At 36.8% G+C, this 21,731-nt stretch overlaps 1 protein-coding gene across 4 annotated transcripts in view; it reads right to left on the bottom strand.

Moving 5' to 3' along the window:
• CSMD3 (CUB and Sushi multiple domains 3) overlaps positions 1–21,731 on the bottom strand; it is a 605,903-nt gene that overhangs the window by 374,105 nt on the left and 210,067 nt on the right. For all 4 annotated transcript variants that reach the window (XM_064646451.1, XM_064646458.1, XM_064646466.1 and 1 more), the window contains exon 6: positions 5,830–5,942. In XM_064646451.1, coding sequence (XP_064502521.1) covers positions 5,830–5,942 — 113 coding nt within the window. The remainder of the gene's footprint in view (positions 1–5,829; positions 5,943–21,731) is intronic.

The following is a 21,731-nucleotide window of genomic DNA, read 5'->3' as shown; positions in this document are numbered from 1 at the left end:
CGTATCATGTGACATCATACTGAACAATAACACTGAGGGGACTTGGCTGAGTGGTTGCAGTCACTGCTTGGAGATTGGCAGGGCATTGATCAGCTGGTGGTGAGTTGCTTTGTGCATCACTAGTTTTGTATATTCTTTTATCATTATTATTATTTTCCCATCCTTTTTCTGCTGTTAAATTGGTTTTATCTCAATCCATGAGTTTTACCTTTTTTCCAGCTCTCTCCCCTGCCTCACTGGGAGCAAACAGCTGCATAGTGTTTAGGTATACACTAAACCACACCGTATGTTCTGTAAATTCAAATTTGCCAACACTATGCAGATGTATCTTTCACTCTAGAGCACCTCTACCCGATGCCAGCTGGGTCAGCGGTATCACTCTGCAACCCTCACAAGCATGATTAGCAAAGTATGGGGAAGGTTCAGTTACCAATACCTAATTTGACTTGGTGCAATTTTGTAACTTCATTACATATCTCTTTGCAGCTCCCTGGTTTGCCTGCCCAAAGAGCCTCTGCACTTCTGTCACTGCTATAAAAACATCTTGGGTACCCTAGGCGATTTCAGTGATATATCAGTGCACATATATTCATGCACAGTGCTTCACAGCTCTCCAACTTTAATGGATATCTTGATACCCATAGGTGTCTAAACATAAAAATCTCACCTATGTTACAACGGCTAAGTTTTATGGCAGTAGTACTGTGTACTGTTTGTTGCAATAGCTTTTGAGATGAGGAATGAATGACAAAATATGTTTAAATTGCTAAATGTTCTGAAAAAAGTTTTCTCCTTCTGGCAACTCCAGCCATGATGTTCTGAGGCAACTTAGCTATTGTTCTTTACCTGATTGCCAATTGTTTCAAATTCTTTCTTAAAGCAAAACCAACAAAAAAAATTAAGAGAAGTCTAACTTCATAAATAATTTCTGAATGAAAATATATTTCTATTCATATACAAAATAACTAAAAGAGAAAGAAAATAACAACAGAAAATCAAGCAGAGCAAGAGGAAACTTTTCAACATTTTTTCTCCATATTGCAGCATCCCACATTCAAAGCTCTTGCATTTATCCAACCTCAGCTCTATATAGCTGGCTGTCAAGTATTAAGAAGAGTAACCATTTGCACACTTTTAAACATGAGCATGACAATTAAATTTTATTTTATTCTGAAAAGCTGATGGATATATTTCAGCTCTTCATCTGCATTTTCCTGTAAGCAAAAATTCCTAATGGCAGGCAAATGTAGTTTTTTTTTACATATTTTATACTATTTTCTTCATAGTGGAGGCATTAGTTTTCATAGGGATTAAAAAGAAGCAAATGAACAGGAGAAGGAAGCAAAATCAGTTTAGAAATGGATTTCACAAGTGAAATAAATAGCAACGGTAGGGCTGTTAATGAAACCTTCCAGAGCTTTAAAGGAGGAGGAAGGTAGAGAGTGAGAGGAAAAGGATGTGGGATCTAAAAAGATAGCAAAGTTATAGATGTTTAAAGTCATGTTTAAAGTAATATTTAACTATCAGATGCTGAAGTTGCTTTGGTTTTGGTTTTTTTCTGAAAGCCCTTTCAGAGTCTGTGTATGCTTGATATAAAGAAGGTTGAAGTTTGTGTATGCCAGTCTGTAAGAGCAGATGCTGTGAGGCTAACTTAATCCCTTCTGTCCACTTAGATAATATTATGGATTCATACAGAGTGCAAAAAGTAGCCAACAGAAAGCAGTGACCAAAAGAAACTGCAAATGGATGGAGTAAAATAGCTCAACTAATTTTAGAAACAACAAAAGAGGATTACCATTGCCAAGAAACACTGAAGCAGCTGCTTCAGGAGGATCCAAAGAAGCTTTTGTTCTACTTCAGCCAACAGTTTCTGATTCAAAGGGAGTTTTAACAAAGGAACGAGAAGAGAAAACATCAAGACAAAGAACCCTCAGTGAATAGAAAGATGTGCTGAAACACAGATGACCAGACAAGCAAGAATAAGTATGTCTTGGGTAGGGAAACATTTTGATTCTCTTCTAATTGACACATATCACTTTGATTATTGTTTACCAATGCCTTTTAAATATTGTATAAATCATTATCTTTCATGAATATAAAATTTCTATTAAAAGAAAGTAATACGCATAACTTTCATTGCTATATTCTTATATGAAGCTGAGAGTTTCCCACATTTTCATGTATCTCAGTAGATTTCATTTGTTCTGTATAAATCAATTTAAAAATTTTCAAAGGCCTGAACAGGTCTTTGCCTGTTTGCAAGGTCTTAAACAGAAAATTAGGAAAATATGGTAATTAATTAAACTAAAAGGGTGTTTACAAAAAATTACAAAAATTTACTAGGTTTTCTGTTGTGGATTTGTTTTTTTTTTCCATAGGCAACTATATTTTGACTTTGCATTACATCACTTTTAGTCTCCTTTTCAAACATCTAGGCTACAGTAGCTTCATATACTACACTGATATTTGGCCATGTGAGGCTGCCTTATGAAAAAGAATCTTAAAAAACCAGCTTTCATAAACTTAAGAGAATAGAAGGGAATAAGACTGTAATTAGTATAAATGCCAGGGGTTTGGAAGCAGGGGGGTGAAGGGGCTGCACATGTGCCTTCTGCACTCAGGCAGCATGGAACTGTCCCATGCTTATCACATCTGGATCCACAATGGACCCACCACAGGACACAACTGAGCCGACCAGTAGAATTTGTGGCATCTCTGTGAAGATGTATTTAAGATAAGGCAACAAACACTGAAGAAAAGAAACAAGGTCAGAGCATGAGTGCTCCATTCCAGAGTTAGTAAAACCCTCTAGGGACTGGAGCCCATGGATAACCCACACTGGAGCAGGTTCTTTCCCTAAGAGATTGTGGTCCAGGGTCAGTGCACATCAAAGCAGAAGAAATGAGTAAGAAATAAATGAAAAAAGAAAGGAGTAAGAAATGAGGAGTAGCAGAAATTAACTCCTACACCTCGACCTGAACCTCCTGCACTACCCACCATCAGAGACAAAGTGTAATCTGTGGTGGAGTAGATAGAAGAAGGGGAAGAAGTGCCTGGAATGAAGTTAAGCCTACAAAAGAGGAGAGGCAGGGTGTTTTTTGTATTTGTTTTCCTATTTGATTTTGTTTTCCAAAACCCCAGTCAGTCATTAAATGTTTTATAATATGACTGTTTTACCCAGGAGAGTAACTGATGATTGATCTTCCACATCTTCCTTTCAAACGTACTTTTTTTTACTCTTGTTCTTCCTATTTTCTGTCCTCTTCTACTGTGGGGGTGGAGTGAGTGAGTGGCAGTGGGAGGGCTTCACTGTTACTCAGGATTAAACCATGACCCAAATACGCTAGCACAAAATGTCTACTTGTGAAAATAAAATCAGCAAGCTAAGGGAGTAATTAGGTGAAAAGGGTATGAAATGCCATGGAGCTACAGAATAAAATTATGCACTGTTCTGAAGTTCAGAATTTGGCATCTGGCCCCTTCAAAATGTTTTAGGTTAAAGAAAATTAAAGTAGAGGAAACAGTAAGAAATTAGTAATTCTGGTTACAATGGTACTATGTAGGAAATATTAAGTTTCAAGGAGGGAACTCAGAAAGAAGTTACAGTTATTACTGTGTAATACAGTGACAATACAGGCTATTGAAAGGATTAACAGACGCCCTCCCAAAAGTAATGCAGAAAGAAAAGGAGGCACCTGTACTATGTGGCTTTTTGCAAATCTCTTTTGGATTTTTATCAGGTATTCGGTTTTTTGAAAACTCATGCCAGCGTATCAGTGAGGAAAATGGTCTTTATAAGAAGGCTAAAGTTGTCTCTAAATGAAAAAAGGTAAGGTTTCATTTCTTAACAAACTGAAATACTTTGTGCTATATATTTTTGTTTGTTTCCTAAATGTATTAAAGATTTTTAATATATCCCATCCTTAGAAGTGTTCATGGCAGGATTTGAGCAACCTGGTCTAGTGAGAGGTTCCCTGCCCGTGGCAGGGTCTCTTCCAACCCAAACCATTTTATGATTCTATGATATTTATTTAATTTCATCACAGTCTCTCCTTTAGTCTACCATTGACCCAGAAACTACTCATCCCTATTACCTGACCATGCATTTTTACATTTCTACTATGAAGGCTATTTTTTATTGATCATACAGATTTAAGTACGCACACTTAATGCCTTAACATGCTGAATATTTTTCCTGCCTATTTTTTTTTAGAGAGTTGCAAAAGACATTCCTTTAATTTTACATATGGTGGGTTACTGAATCATTTGACAACTTAGTAATATACATTCAGCAATATAGCATTAAAAATTAAATGAGCAAACCAAAACAATAGTAAAAACCCCATTATGTGATCACTACACTCGTAGGTAGTAAAGAGAAATAGAAGAAACACAGCATATTCAAATCTCCTACACCTACCAACTCACAGGTTTTATGTGTCTTGCATAAAACACATTTTTGAAAGTCTGTTCTCTTTCATTACGTATTACCTCACACTTTCAGCAGGAATGCATGTATGTGTGCCATCTGAGACATAGTTTGTTCTTTTTTTTCTCACTAGTTCAAAATGAACAGCTCGACAATCCAAACTACTTCACTCAAACCACCAAAATAGTTATCATGCGATTTCTCAATTGCAGGGTAGATTTAATAGAGAAAGTTCCTACTGTCTATTTTTTATCAGTCCTGTAAAATAGAAATTTCCTAGTAAAGAGTGTGATTTCTCATATTTGATATGAAAGATATCATGCAAAAAACAAGTCAGTGCTTTTCATAAACAGTTATAGCAGCCCTGGAGCTACAGTAAGAAAGCTTCTTTCATGTAAACTCACAGAGAATGCACATTCCAGAAGATCTATGAATCAGGAAGTCCAAATAGAGATATACAATATTTGTTGAAAATAGTAATCAAATATTTTCTATTCTTGTATAAAATAGGCTATTTGAGACAATGACAGAGTTGTAAAATTTACTATTATCAAAGATCAATTTCATGAAAAAAACAGCCATAGGCTTATGTTAAGTGCAATTTTTACATTAGTTGACTAATTTTAACAGATTCTGCACTGCACTTTATGTAGCTAATCTCTTCCTATGCTAAATTTTCTATAAGAAATAAATGAAATTCTTGAACTAAATCCTGATAAGAATGTCATGATTTTTTTTTTCATCAGATAAATGGAAAAAACGCAAAAAGGGTTGCTGTCCCCTGAATATCCACTGTGGATATTGAAAAATATTATTTACAGTATTCCCATACACTAATCAAGTTCAGTTTTCATTAGCACTTCATCAATAGAATGACCTTGTTCCAAATGGTGATATCCTCAAATTAATGCTTCAGATGATTTCACTCTTATTCAAAATACTGCTTGTTCATAAAAACAGTGGGTAGAATCTTACAAGTTAATTAAACCTTTAACAGCGCAAAGCATTCAGAAATAGGTAGTAAGAGATAATAGTGACTAAATACTACATTAGTAAATAGAAACTTACTGTTTTACAAGCGTAATTTATACAACTATACAGTCAATTACATAATTTAATTATAAAACCATGATTTCTGTATCTGTTACACAGTATTTTTCAGAATATTAGGACTTTTTTTAAAAGCTAAGTACTGTCACAGGCTAAAGTAAAGCAGATATCTCCTGATAATAAAATACCAATACTCTAACATACTGTAATTTGATATAGCAGGTTGTACAACAAAGTATACTTTTATGAGGATTTTTTATAAGGGACACTTCCCATTTCCTCTAAAACTTCAGGCACTATTTATCCTAACAAAAACAGCCACAACAAAAAATGTATTTCTTTAAATGTACCTTGGTAGTGAGCACTAAATCCACGGTATCGGTGATTGCTGTCTGTCACAAAATGTAGTCTGAGCCAGTTTTTGTTGCTGATAACTGGAGGAGGTATATTCATTCCAGACAGCCTGAATCAAAACAAACAAATAAAGATTATTATTAAAAGATTTAAAAATTATCAGGAAAACCTTTACATTCAAAATAGTATTCACAGACATGCCCGCTACGGAACTTTTTATTTATCAGTTAGTAGAGTTTTAACAAGCATGAATAGTCAAAGTTGTCCACTATGCATGACCAAATGATGGGATACAAATGAGTGCTAACCCAGAAACCACACAATCATGTTATTGGTCAGACACAGCACTGTCAAGATGCAACTACAATGGCACTCAGGCTAGAAAGAATTTGTGTCTATCCACGTCGGATAACGGGTATAGTGGGTTTCTGTGGCTGGGTTTTGGTAGTGGAGGGGGCTACAGGGGTGACTTTTGTTAGAAGCTGCTAGAAGCTTCCCCAGTTCCGTGCAGCCAATGCCAGTTAGCTCCAGAATGGGCTTCCTGACGCTGGCCAAGGCCAAGCCAATTAGGAGTAACAGTGATGCCTCTGAGATAACATATTTAAGAACAGAAGGTTGTTGCACAGAAAGAATTCCAGCCAGGGAAGAGCAGAGTGAGAACATGGGAACTACAATGTAGACACCGAAGTCAGTGCAGAAGGAGGTGGAAGAGGATCTCCTGGAACCGGAGCTGCAGCCCTGCAGCCCGTGGTGCAGACCACGGTGGAGCAGCTGTGCCCCTGCAGCCCCTGGAGGACCATCGGGGTGCAGAGACACACCTGCAGCCCATGGAGGAGCCCATGCTGGAGCAGGTGGATATTCGAAGGAGGCTGTGACCCCGTGGGAGGCCCAAGATGGAGCAGGGTCCTGCAGCCCATGGAGAGAGAAGCCCATACTGGAGCAGCTTTTTCCCAGGTAGGATTTGTGGCCTCTGTGGGGGACCCATGCCTGTACAGCTCATTGGTGAAGGACTGCACCCCACGGAGGAGTGACCCACAGGCCAGGAGCTTGGGAAGAACTGTTGCCTGTGGGACAGACTCACACTGGAGAGGTCCATCAAGGACTGTCTCCTGTGAGAGGGACCCCACGGGAGCAGGGAAAGGACTCCTCTCTCTAAGCAGTGGCAGAAACAACTGCCATAATCCTCATGCCCTGTCTCCTTGCACCATGGCGGGGGAGGAGGTAGAACTTTGAAGGAAGGAGGGGTGGGGTTTTAAGATTATTTTACTTCTCTGATCCTGTTTGTAATAAATTCAACTAATATCCCCACTTTGAGTCTGTTTTGTCCGTGATGGTGATCACTAAATCTCTCCCAGCTCTTAACTCATGAATCCTTCACTGTTTTCTTTTTCTCTTCTCTGTCCAGTTGTACAGGGGAGTGAGAGTGCAGCGTTAGTGGGTACCTGGCATCCAGTCAGGGTCAATCCATTACATGGCTAGGCAGAACCTTCCTCTGGGCACCAGGGAAAGGACTGTGCCCTGTGACTTTCACATTCAAGATATGGAATAAGACAGTTTAGGTTATGCAGATCACTCTCTGAAATTACAATACTGACACCTATTTTTCAAGAGTAAGTAATTCTCTACATTCAGGGTATAAAGAAAAAAGAAATATTCCATCACTTGAGTGACTTTGAAATCAGTTATTAAAAGTACATGTGAAAAATAAATTTTAAGTAAGTGTATTGTCCAAGGCATGAGAAAATGTTGCACAAGGCATTTTAATATGATCATGGTAAAAGATTAATTTTGTTTCTAAAATAGCTAATATCTAGTTAAATGTACCTAACAAATCAAATATTTACTAATACATCTATCATCGACAGCTCTAAGTTATATTTGAGGTGATTCTAAGTAAGCACATGCTGAGTTCTAAGTAAATTCACAGTTCCTAAAATTGGATTTTTACAGTTCATGATTTCTGTCAGATTGTTCCCAGAAAGTAGATTTGCATACTGACAAAATTTATTCTGTTTATACAACCGCCCCTTTTCTCATGTCAATTTATCTTCTCAGCAAATTATAAAGCTGTTCACTATTACCATAATGCATTGGCACCCCAACCTACTTCTGCGCCAGCTACTATTCCACGCATAGCTATGCTGCATTTACAGTATTTTCCTAAAATTCAAAGTAAAACACCATATCTTCCATAAAGGAAATGCAGCTGTTTCATCTTCTTTTATAATTCAAAAGCTCCCTCTCAAGCTGCACTGAATCCTGCATAGCAAATTTCAGTCAACAGAGAGTAAGATTCCCTTCTGCAGCTGTCTTTCACAAACTCTTAAATATGTTAATGGAGAACCTCATTTTAAACCAGAGATTTAAAGTATCTCACCACTGTGTATAGTCAACAGCATTTACTGTTATTTACTTTAAAAGTATTGGAAAAAAGAAGTGCTTACTGAAATAACGCACCTTTGTTGCTAATCAAGGGATTAGTAGAAGTGTAAGACTGTGCATGTAGATGTGTCAGTAAAGTTCCCATCTATGCATTTTATTTGCTTGTGGGTAAATCACAGTTTACAGGAGAAATAAGACACTAACACTTCTGAGAATCAAAATGTCATTCTTCTTGCACTTCATTACAAGAGCATGGCTCCATCCCACTCCTTCATGCACTAATTAGCTAATAATTAAAAAAAAAAAATCACTCTGCTTTAGGCTAACCATCCAGTGAAGTCAATTAGTATTTTATTTGCCCTCAAAATTCTAACAAATAACTCCCACCTTATGTTGCAAAGTGCTTTTTTGGTTTTTTTAATAGCATAGTGCAGATCCTCCATTTTTCCAGAGGAGGAATACTATACAGTTACTTGGACATTTGAAATGTACACTGTCTTCTAGCTATAATCATCAGAAGAGGTTCAAAAATTCCTGTCTTGTTCATGTACCAAGGTAGCTTTAATTACTAAAAATCATCCAAAACTGCAGTTCTTACAAACAAATTGTAACTGATTGTCACAATTGTCAATACACTGATTATTATCAAGTAACAAGCACACAAGCCCTGCTAATAAAAGCTTTAATTTAGGCATTCAATGTGTCCAAAAATATTCCTAACAGAAAAAAAACTTTTTTTGTTTGTTTTAAAATATACAGCAAAGTTTTTCACACAAAACTTTTTATTAAGCATATGATTCCTACATTTCCTCATGTGCCAGGGGATTCACAGAAATGGAATTAATCAAAAAAAGAATTTGAGGTTGATACCACATCTAAAACCAGTGCTGAAACACATTCTAATACTACCAAAGCTTTAGACTAACACAGACTTTCATCTTAGCATGACTGGGTGCACACATAGATCTCATCACTCATGTATATGCACTAGAAAAACCTAAGTGCTTGTTTTGATTCAAAGGAGCTGTGCGGATTCTTTTTAATTGGAATTATTATTGAAATAAAACTACTATATAAAAAGCTTTGATTAAAAAAGGGCAAAGCATCACATATTTTGATAAGGGCTATTGAGCGTTGTCCATGTCCATGTCCATGCTAGTGGGGCTTAATACTTATACAGTATAATACACTAGAAAAGACAGCAGCCACCTGCCCCTTGAAAGGAAAGATGTACCCAATAGAACAGCATCTGATCAATGACCTGTCTGGTTTGGTTAAATTTTGCTTAAATTAGTCAGTACTTGTATTAAACAGAAATTTGAAGTATCAGCCACTCACAGCTTATTATGTTTCCTATACTTGTATACACTGTAAGAAACATGGATAGAGCCTTCCTAAATCTTCCTTCGTGAAGCCTAGTCATGACATGTATACAACATATACTCATTAGAAAAGATTTCTAGCATCTTTTTCTTTGTTCTCTATGACTGTCTTGATCCCATGAAATAACTCTTGCAGCAAGCTTCATAATAAATATCTTTTGGAAAAGGATCACCCCACAATGTGGGGCACAAGATTAAAACTCAGATCTCTTATTTAAAAATACAAATCTATTTAGAAACATCCAGTTGCACACTAGAGAAGTAAAGCTGAAAACAACTGAATATTTAACACATTGTTTGATTTGAAAGATCCTGAAGGATTCAATGATTAAGTCAACACACCTCTCCTGTTCCATCAACCCACTTTGTATGATATTTACATTGAATTTCAGACACTAACCTAAACATCGATACTTTGGTAAAGCACTAAAAACATAAGGATTTTTTTTTTTTATGACTAGGTCTATCAATATATTTTATGTTTCCAGTTCCAGTGATTATATTAATGGGTCTTAATGGCAGTCATTATAGACGTGACTGTCTGTTGCACGACAACTTTGGGTACTGGCCTTTTTTTTTCCTGGAAATGTTCTATCAAAATTCTATTAAATCATTTCAGAGCAAGGACACTGTGACATATATTGTCAAAAAGCAAAAAAAAACCCCAATCTCTTCTATCTTTTACAAAATCTATTGCTGTCTAAACTGAGAACTCAAGATTTTAATTCTGTTGAAGATATGAAATAAGAGTTAAATCCTAATAGGCATTTTCAGTTATCTTTGGGTAACAGCATAGGTCAACAAGATGGATTATTGCCTGTAAATTTTGCTTCTGTAAAAGTATTTCTAATATAGATATTCAAGTAATATAAAAGTATTTTAAGAGCTGTGAATTTCCTAGAATTTTAATTGCAGCTTACACTTATGCAGTATTAACATATCTAACATTGGTATATCTGTATTACAGAAAAAGACTTAATGAGACATCTCTGTGACAGAAGCTATAGAACTTTTATTTAAGTTGAAGTTTTCATTTAATTGTATGTGTGACACCAAAGCTGCAGATGGTTATCAGGGCTGCTCTTGTGTGTGCATCCAGTACACTCGAACAATTAATTCTCTAGATGATTAAGGAATTGACCATCTAGTGAAATAACAGACTGGCTTCAGAAAAGAGACTAAAAGGAATTACAGTATCAAAATAAGTAAAGTTTCCCAGTTGAGTCTTCAAATGACGAAAACAAAAAATGACACAGTAAGATTAACTTGAAAACACAAAAAGCATAAGAATAAAGAAAACAAAACAGGAAGGGAATTGAGTTAATCTTCTGCAATGACATAGTTCAGTGTCCAGTCATAAGGAATGACAGAACACATCCTTCCAGGGAGAAAGTAAACAGTACCAATTCAGTCTTGAAAGAGGAAAGAAGGTAAAGTTTTCTCTCCCTAAAACTAGCTCTTTCTCAAAGGTAAATATGGAGTAGAAAAGTAAAGGAAAAATGTTCAAAAGAAAAGAATCTAAAATATAATGCTCTACTAGCAGTTTAAGGGTAATATATAGCCTAAGTTTTAAGCGGTTACAAAGGCAGAAGTTAGTAAAAGACCTAATTCCTATTGTTAGTTCCTGTAATATTGTCTATAGTGGGACTAAGCATTCTGTGTTTCTGAGAATCAGGACATTCACAAGGTTGAAGACAGATGTAGCCTTGATTGTTTTTTCCACAACTCAGAACCACAGCCCAATGAATGACAAAAAGCTGTTTTTTTTTATTTTTAGAACAGTGAATTGCCATTATTCAAATTTAGCCTCATGAGCTATTTAGAACTAAACTAGAGGTTTAGGTAGAAACTCCACTGCAATCACTTATTTCTGATTTGTAAAACAAACAATTGAAAACTTAAATAAGCCAATGTTTGGGAAGTAGAGGAAAAAAAGTTCTGCGTTATGTAACCTTAAAAAAACCACTGTTCTGTAAATTATTTTAACAATCTGTTGATTAATTTTAGAGTTATTCATCTAGAGTGATAAAAATAATTCACCCTATGACTTTTTGTTAAGTACATTACAATGTCTGAAAGATCAAAAAAAAAGTCTTTGTTTTAAAAATGTCAGTGTTGAAATATATGAAAGCCTTGTCATGCCTTTGCAATGTTGGAAATAGTTCAATTTTGGAGTAAAGTTACTGTCATATAAAGCAAGTCTATGAGAAACCTCTGTATGATTATTAAGGACAGAATAAGGGTCCAGTTGATGATTAATGAAAGTTTGTAGTACCATGGATATGAAATTTTGAAAAGTGCCAAGATTAAGAAATACTTTCTAACTTCAAAAGTAGATTGCAGCTTATAAAGTCAGTTGTTCATATGTCAAAGATTTTCCAGTTAAGCTCTTGACTTGGTAGAATAATTAAGTATGATGAAAGGTAAAAGGAACCTTCCAAATACACATACTGTGAATTTTTAGCCTATGATATAAGTAATCTGGTCTTTGTGACAAAAGTAAATAACACTGATAGAGAGTGTTGCTGTCCTGATTGCCTGCAGGACCAGCATAAGCTGCTGATTTTCATATAGATGTCAGAGTCTTATGAAAGGAGTCATTATTCATAAATATGATGCAAATATTTCATATGCAAAGTGACCTTGCACTTATCACTCAAACTCCCTGAGCAGATCATAGAAACAATATAAATACATATCAACTTCAGCTGGGCTGCCCATGATGGTTAATGCATGAGTCTTTCTACCACACAAGGAACCTGAGCAGTTCCTTGGTGTAACTGATGAGATCAATCTGGTCAGGGCAATCAGCAAGGAGCAGGGGTGGCTGAGTTTGAATGCACCACTGAGAAGATACAGGCCCAGCTACTGCAGGCTGTGCAGGTGAGGTATCCCCCAAAGGCACTCATCCTGGTGGCCCAGAGGCTAGGAAATTGTGGACACCAAGAGCTGTCCCACAATTTTTTTTTCCTACACATGCTAAAACAAATCTGTCTCTTTCAAGAATCCCAAGGCTGAGAACCCTGGACAGGTATAAAGACGAATGTGATTATCTGAATGTTTTCCCTCGAATTTTGCACATTTCTTCCCTCTACTTTTACTGTTACTCTAAATAAAACTAAATTGAATACAACTTGTATGTGACCAATTTCTTCTTTGGGCAATAGTCAAATTGAATAACTGGGACCATTATCTGTGAGAGGCTTATATAGTTTACCTCTCTTAAAATGTTGCCATAATCCTACTATTTCAGAACCAGCTGTTCTCTTTTCAATTTTATATAACAAATTGTTATACTTACAAATACTGCCTGAAAGGGGGAAGGAAACTTGTTCTTGAGCCTTTCTGGTAAGTGTTAATAAATGAACCAAACAAAAAACCACAAAAAGATCGACTGTACTCCAATGTGATGGTCAATAGATCATACATGCAATACTAATATATAGCTTGTTACACACAAAATCTTGTTGGTATAGAAGAGAATAGTCCTATATGTGGTGTCAAAACTTATTATTACTCCAACTGATGCTATAACAGATGAACAGTCTAAATATTGAAAGTCTCATTAATACTACCTGTAACTTCTTTAATTAAAGAAATGTTTCTAACATGTATCCCTTTTCTCCAGTGTTATGCTTAAATGTTCATAGTTCTTCTGTGTTCTGAGATCTTTGTTCTTTTCCAAATAAAAAAAGTTTATTGTGAGTCATTCTGCCCTTACTATGCTCTTCTGAGATCCCACCTGGAGTACTGCAACCAGCTCTGGCATGCCCAACACAGGAAGGACATAGACCTGTTGGAGCAAGCACAGAGGAGGGCCTCTAGGATGATTAGAGGGATGAAGCACCTGTCCTATGAGCAAAGGCTGAGAGAATTGGGATTGTTCAGCACGGAGAAGGGAAGACTGCAGAGTGACTTAATTGTGGCCTTGCAGTTCCTGAAGGGAGCCTACAAAAAAGGTTGAAAAGGACTTTTACAGGGGCATGAAGTGACAGGACAAGAAGAGTGGCTTTAAACTAAAAGAGAATGGATATAGATTGGATATTAGAAAGACATTATTTACTGTGAGGATGGTGAGGGACAGCACCACGTTGCCCAGAGAAATTGTAGATGCCCCATCCCTGGGGGCCCCATCCCATCAAGGCCAGGCTGGATGAGGTGCTGAGTAATCTGGTCTAGTGGAAGGTACCTCTGCTCATAGCAGAGGGCTTGGAACTAGATCATCTTTAAGGTCCCTTTTAACCCAAACCATTCTAAGATTCTATGATCAGTATCCTGAAATCATCATGACACAACTCTCCTTCCTCAATCTTGAATAATCTTTGGGTAATTTTATTGTTTCCTAAACAGAACCTTTTGTTTCTCTCAGTGGTTCCCAGCCTTCTCCAGCCCCATTTAATACAGAGGGCCACTATGTGTTACACAGCAACTGCCTGGGGTCATCAAACCTTGTGTATACATGATAGTCACATAGTCTTGACCTATTTGACCAGTAGACAACTGTTAGAGCTCAAAGACAAGCCAAAAACAGCTCAGGCCACAACACCTCAGAAGAGTCAATCCAGCTGTCAGATTAATAAAAGGCCTGCGGCCACTTCCCAATATTAAGGCAAAACTCATATTTACTGAGTTGCCAGTTGCTCTCAGTATGATCAGATTCACACTAAAGAAACTTGGAGGCATTGGAAACAGGAAGCAAAGACTACTTCTTCATGAAGATAACTCTCATTTAACTTCTCTCCCTAATCCTTAGTACTTCATGTAACTACAGTAGTTAAAATGAAAATCTCATACAGATGTGCAGTATTCAAACCAGTAAAAGACTCTAATTATATTTTCTGCAGAGCATGAAGGGAAACTGGCATGCAACTCTGGATGGAGATAAAGTTTAAAATATAAGTTAAATTACTCCCACTCTGCAGCAAAATCAAGAACCCCATGGGTCTTATTAGAAAGAGCACTTTATAGAATCCAGTTTTTCTGAGTATCTGCCACTCTAGTCACTCATAGTTAGATATTACATCGAAATGCTAATATATCTTAAAAGAGTTGTTCCTTAACGTTAGAATAAAAATTCAAAATGCTGTCATGTTAGGTCTGAGTCAGTTATATTATTTTGTCTTTTTAGGTGTGATAATAAGACAAAGGACCTGAAATGCCTTTAAAGAACAACTCATCAATACGAAGTAAGAGGATAAACATTAAAAAGCTTGAATCAAACTACAGGTGATCTTTTTCTAAATCTTCATCTCTTCCTATTTCCTATTTTCTCCCTTCAAAAACGTATCAAGATAGATTCTAAAATCTGTCAAGGAATCCATGCAGATTGCTCACAGAACCATTCACCTTAGTTTCCACCTTACAGTTCTTGTAAATTAATCTTTTGCTCAGCTACACATTGTGCAAGAACTTTCTTTCGTATCTTAAACATCTGGGCTCCTTCTAATTCTACTGAATTTATCACATAAGACATTTACATTTTAAAATTGATTACATTTATCTGTAGTGACTTTTCCTCCTTCTGCAATATATCTGTAAGCAAATATATTTCTTACTCAATTCCATAGAACTTCTATTTCAAAGTGCTTGACAAATATCGAGAAGCCGTACCATTCTTTATCTAATAATAACAATAATTCAAAAAATCCAACTCGTAAAGAGACAATATATTGTTCTCCACCACAAAAACCTAAGACAAAATCAGAAACTGCCTGGGCTGTAAGGGCACCCTCTTGACCCTGACTAGTCCTGCCTGGGGACTCTGTTAAGCTTCTGCCCTTGGGCCCAGGAACCCCATTCCAGCTCAACTTAAGACTGCTCTAGCTCTGCCCTTCATCGTCTCTGTGTGACTGGAGGGACCCTGGAGCTGGTTTATCACTTGCCACATTGGTGGCTGTCAACTGACTTTGTTATCTAAGTCCCTGGCTATGACCCCTGTGTTCAGCCCCTGCAGGACTGCATATCATTGGCGAGTGCATAACAAGTGTGGCCTGTGTGGAGTCATCCTTGGCTCCCCATTGCTACCTCCTTGCTCCTGCTATTCCTGGACAGAAATAGAGTTCAAATCTCCCAAGTTAAACTGCTGTAATCACTAGAACTGCACTAATTTTCTATGATAATTTATCTCATTTAAACATTATGAATTTGCTTTTCTGTGTACTTGATCATACTTCTCTTACTGCATTTGTAACATTCATATTCTCTAACACATTCATGTTCTCTGACTGCAGTTAGGGAAATCTTTCTTATACATTTTTGCATGAAGTATTTTTAAGATGTTATGATAAAATTGAGATGTGGCTATCGTATACCTCCATCACTTTTACTTCATAGACATATAACCAACAGAATGTCTTTAAAACTAAGGATGAAAGCTTTGAAAAATCTGAGTAATAAGGGACAGGACAGCTCACATTTAGCCTTATTAGAAGAGTTAAAAAGGGAGAAGGGGATTGGACAAGTAGTATCAGCACTCCGGACAAGTAGTATCAGCACTCATGTAAAACACCTCACTTTGAAAGAAATTACTTTTACACTTTACAAAGAGATTTTAGACTCTAATTCCCAGTTTGATGGGTCATAAAAACCTACAAAGTGAGAAGTTAAGAACACATGATGTTTCTGTTTATATGAAGTTCAGTAAACTATATTCTGTTTTCTTCTGGGGATGCAGTTTGTTTGCTTTTCTTTTCTTGTTTTTGTAGATTAACACCTCCTAAAAAAAATCTCAGAACATTTTATTTCTTTATCACAAAGAGCTGCAGGAGTGGCCTCTGCAGGAGACCAGGGCTTGCCCTGTGCCAGGCACAGTTAGCTCCAGTCAGCTCCACAATGAACTCACTGCAGGATACAGCTGAGCCCATCATCCGAGCTGCTGTCACTTCTGTGAAAATGTATTTAAGAAAGGGTAAAAACTACACAGTCCATCATAATGAGGAAAAAAGTATGTAAGGAACCAATCCTGTGAGCTTCAAGGTCATAAAAGGAGGAGGGTCAAGAAGTGTTCCAGCTATTACCATAGAGAGCACCACACTGAAGGAGACTGTCCTAACAGAAACCATGGCACTTGGTGGATTCTACTGGGTTTGAGTGCCAAGGTTTTGGTAGGAGGTGTGGCGACAGGACTGGCTGCTGTGAGGAGATGCTGGAAGCTTGCCCTATGTCCAACAAAGCACATGCGAGCTGGTTCCAAGATGGATCCACTGCTGGCCAAGGATGAGCCCATCAGTGACAGCGGTAGCACCTCTAGGAAAATCTATTTAGAAAGTGGAAAACCTGCTGCATAACTGCAGCCAAAAGACAGGAGTCAGAATATGTGAGAGAAACAGCTGTGCAGACACGGGGGCTCTGAAGGAGGGAGAGGAAGTGTTCCAGGGGCTTCAAGAGATGCCTCACCCCAAAATTGATGTACCAGCCTAATGTATAAAATTTAAAAGAAAAGGAATGTAAAAAACACAGATCTCTTTCTCTAAAAAACAGCAGCTGAAGTCAATGTTAAACACACACTAAGTGTATTTTTCACCCTATTTTTGCAAACTATGGTGAGTATGAGAACAGATTAAAAAAAATAAAATGAGATAGTTGGGTTTTTTTATTACTTGGCACTTTTAAGAGAAGACTGGAGAAGACTGGTTTTTGGTTTTGGGTTTTTTTTTTAAATTAGCACAGAAAAACAAATGAAATGCACGAGGCTGACATTTATGGTAGGAGGCACTAGACTATCCACTAGTGGTTGCTGGCACTAAACCCTGTATCTATGAAACACATACTGAATCTTAAAATATTAGAAGAGTTACTTTTCTCATGCAAAATAATGCCTTTATTACTGACTCCAGAGATTAGTGACTGAAATGATCTCTTCTGTTCTTTACTGAGAAACAATGTCCTCTTCAGTTCTGGGTATATTCTGTAGATTACTGGCATATCTAGGCCTTTTGTGCCACATAACTGGCAGGAGTTAACACACTCCTGTATTTCAAAGTAAGACAATATGCAGAGATATTCATGAACACAGAAGCACGAATAATTGCTCTGAGCAAGGATTCCTATTGTTGCAGCTGTATTGCTTCCAATTCTAGACCTAGGCTGGTATGACACTGAACTGAGCTACTCATAGATATACATGAACACAATGTGTGTGTAAAGAAAGTCTGAGCCAAACTCCTCTTCTTACAAGAGATCATGTTGAAAAGGATGCACCAACACGTAGTATTGATATATTATTGATTACTGAGCTTACATATGCTAAGATATCCAGAAAACCAGACACATACCATTTTTCAGTGTGTTTACCATTTTTTCAGGAAAATAGATATTATAAAAAGAATTTTAAAAAGCAACATTTGTGGCAAATCTTATGGGAAATGAGACAAGGAATTTTTGCTTCTTAATTTGAAGTATAAGCATGTATACATGTAAAAATTCTTTTATTGATTTCAAGTCTTCATACACAGGTATGTGTAAAGTCACAATTTATGTCATTATTTTCTTTCTAAAACTAAGTGCTGCTCTCAGAGATGAGCATACGCTTTGGGGCACCACTGCATGGGTCTGACTGCTAGCTACCTGCTGTTTCCAGTAAATCAGACTGTGAAGTAGTGATCCATGTCACAGCAGTTTAACCTACCCATGATTTGGAAACACGTCTCTAAACCGAAAAGTTGTAGGTTAATTTGTCCAACAGAAGACATCACTGTCCCTGTTAACACATGCCATACTGAAGATTTAAAGAGCAGTAAATGTCAAAAAAACCAATAAACAATAAATTATGAACTAAGACAAAGGTATCCGATTCTCCTGAATACTATAACATCCATTAGCCTATTTTTAATTGCAGATAATTAACATTATTTAAAATAACAAAAGGTAATAATTGGAAATATTTAAAATTTATTTTACTAGATCAGTCTGTGTTACTTGTAAAACTCCTTGGATTCAAAAGTCTTCAATTTACAGCTGTTAAAAATATAAAAAACATTTTAAATAAATATTTGTGTATTGGAATGTAAAAGTAATATTTTTATTGTGATATAAGTAAATAAAGTTTGTTCTTAATTCTCACCTATTTTCCTGCAACTTATGAAGGTTGTGTGCCTGCAAAAATTAAGGGCGAATACTATAATAGCAACTTGTTTTTGCACAAACACAAACAAGGACATACTGTTTAACAATTTTTCTTATAGCTATTTACTGTTTTGTGCTTTCTTGATGTATTTGGGGGAGACTAGTCCTCTGTCTGGGTACTAACTCATTATTTGATACACCTTTGTCTTTTTCACTAAGTCTACAGCATTTCGTACTTGTCTGAAATAAATTTCACATTGTTCAAATTCACATTGATTTATCAGTGTCATTCTGAAGCATATTTCTTTATTGTTCTTTAGAGAGCCTGCAACCCTCCACAGTTCAGCGTCACTAATGATATTTATGTATAATTCTTCTTCCACTATCCAAGATACTGCAAAAATATTTAACATTACCAGGCGTAGAACTAAGACATCTAAGATGCAACACATGACTTACAGAGACTAGCCAGTAACTATTCTTTTGTGCCTTTTCCAAATTAAGTATACCATATATTTAGAGACAACACTGAGTCTTTTTTCCACTGGTTTTAATAAAAAAATGGTTAGTAAGAAACATTAGATTTTGCAGTAAGTAATTTTTCATCACTTACCCCATTATTTTTTCCAGGGTTCAGAGCTAACTGTCTGTGTTATAGTTTCTCACGTGTTCCTATCCTTTGTCCTCTTTTATTTCCTTTGCATTTTTTCTTGTTTTCTTTTTACTTGTAATGTATTTACAAACTCTCTCTATAACTGTCTTTTATATCCTTTGGTAGTTGTAATTCAGCAACTGTAATAGCCTTTCATACTATATTCTTACAGCTTCTTATTATTCTAGGCCTTTATTTATTAGTTGTGTGGTTCTTTTCTCATCCTTTGCAAAATTCCTTTCTGCTCTGTATGTCTTTATGACTGCACTAGGAGCTCTAAAGGTCTCTTATTATGATTTATATATTGCTCTTGAATTAGGATAGTCTGTTATTATGCACTTGATATATTCACTTCCACTTACTGCCAGATCTCCTGCAGATTATATTAACCCTACTCTTTTTTAAATTTGTTTTGGTGAGTTTATTAATGTCTATTGCCTTTTTTCTTAGTACTGATATCTATTTACCCTTAAATAATAATATATTTCCATTCAAAGTACCTTAATCCTTCATAATTTTAGAAAAAATCTTTTTGTTTTGCACAAAAGAAAGAACGAAAGAGCTTATTTCTAAAAACTTAGTAGGTCATTCTGCTCTTTCAATTTATTTCCAGATAAATTAAGACCTTTTCATCAAATACTCCTATACATGTATGTGATAATTTTTCAAAATACAAATAATGCCTCCCTCTACTAATTTAACATTTAATAATGGCAGCACTAGTCTTTTCTTTCTTTTTTTTTTTTATGCAGATATATATTAAAATACAATACCAAAGCATATATTGCAAGAAATCCATCATTTTTATTTTTGCTTAGCTCAATGCAAATAAATATATATATATACCTAGTATTTTATATAGTACGTCTACCTTCCTTTTTTGCCTATTTGATGTAGTACCATAAAAAATACCAATTATTTAGCTGGCTGAATATTATTCTCCCCAATGGCATCCTACTCTGAACTCTGATTTCTTTCAGGGTTAGTTGCAGACTTAACAGTGTTTGTTTCCAGATCTTTTTTGAATGGAAAATACATATACATATTCTCTTGAATGACCCACTTGGTTGTATCAACTTGTTTTCAATATGACCACCATGACAGATACTCCTGCCATGAATTCTGGGCACTAAAGTTTAAGTCTATGTGCCATGTTTCAGGGTGAAGCCAAAGGAAAACCAGAGACCAGGAATACAGGATATGTTGCAAAGTAATCTGGACCCCTCTGTGTAAACCGAACTAGGCAATTGAAACCACTGGGTTCATTTTTACCCTTTTCCTGTATCAGTAACAAGCTTTGCAAAAGCTAAGGGGAGCAGTCATACTAAATAAATCAAGCTTTAATTTAATCCAAGATGTCACTGTCATGGCTGGGTTTCTCAAACGAAGATTTGGGAAGGGCTCTACCCACATTTGTTACAAGCACGCTGGTGCCAATACGAGACAGGCACGTCCGGCTGCAAAAGGCACAACAGAAAGACTCCTTAGGTGGTATATTCTGCAAGACATGATTCTTTCTGCATTGTCTTTTCTCCTCAAGAGTGATCCTGCGTGCTTTCTCAAAAGCATCAGCAGCGTTATAGATGGTGTGTCTCCAGACCTCCCGATTGGAGGCCAGAGTAGACCAGTTATGATGATCAATATGGCCAAGGCTGAGATGTTGTTTCAGGGAGTCCTCGTATCTCCTCTGCGGGGCTCCTCTCATGCGACAGCTAGTGGCAAGTTCATCATAAAGCAAGACCTTAGGGAGGCGATGGTCCTTCATCCTTGAGACATGCTCTGCCCAGCGCAGCTGTGTTCTCAGCAAGATGGCCTCAATACCTGTGATTGCTGCTAGTTCTAGAAAAGACATATTAGTCATGTAATCTGACCAGTGAATGTTTAGGATTGTACAGAGGCAGCATTGATGGAAGCGTTCTACGAGTCGCAGGTGGTGGCGGTAGATGACCATGTAAGAGAGTAGACAGCACTATGGCTCTGTAAACACTGATCTTGGTACTTTTCTTCAAGTGTTTATTTTGCCAAACTCTTTTATGAAGCTTTCTGAAGGCACTATATGCCTTTGCCAACCTGTTGTCTATCTCTCTGTCAATCTTACTATTGGAGGAGATGAGGCTACCTAGGTAATTAAACTGCTGGACTGATTTGAGCACTGATTGGCCAATGGTGATATGGGGATGATGGAAGACTTCCTGAGGTGCAGGTTGATAGAGAACTTCTGTCTTCTTTAAGCTGACTTCCAGTCCAAAGAGCTCAGCAGCGTCTGCAAAGCAGGATGTTAAACGCTGCAGAGCTGCTTCTGTGTGGGCAACAAGGGCAGCATCATGAGCATAAAGCAGCTCCTGGACAAGATGGTTTAAGGTCTTAGTGTGGGCCTTCAGTTGCCTTAGGTTGAATAGGCTTCCATCAGTACGGTATC

The sequence above is a fragment of the Pseudopipra pipra genome, chromosome 1, assembly GCF_036250125.1.
Source record: "Pseudopipra pipra isolate bDixPip1 chromosome 1, bDixPip1.hap1, whole genome shotgun sequence".
NCBI classification, from domain to species: Eukaryota; Metazoa; Chordata; class Aves; order Passeriformes; family Pipridae; genus Pseudopipra; species Pseudopipra pipra.
The sequence above is the reverse complement of the archived record's forward strand: the minus strand, read 5'-3'. Positions and strand labels throughout refer to the sequence as shown.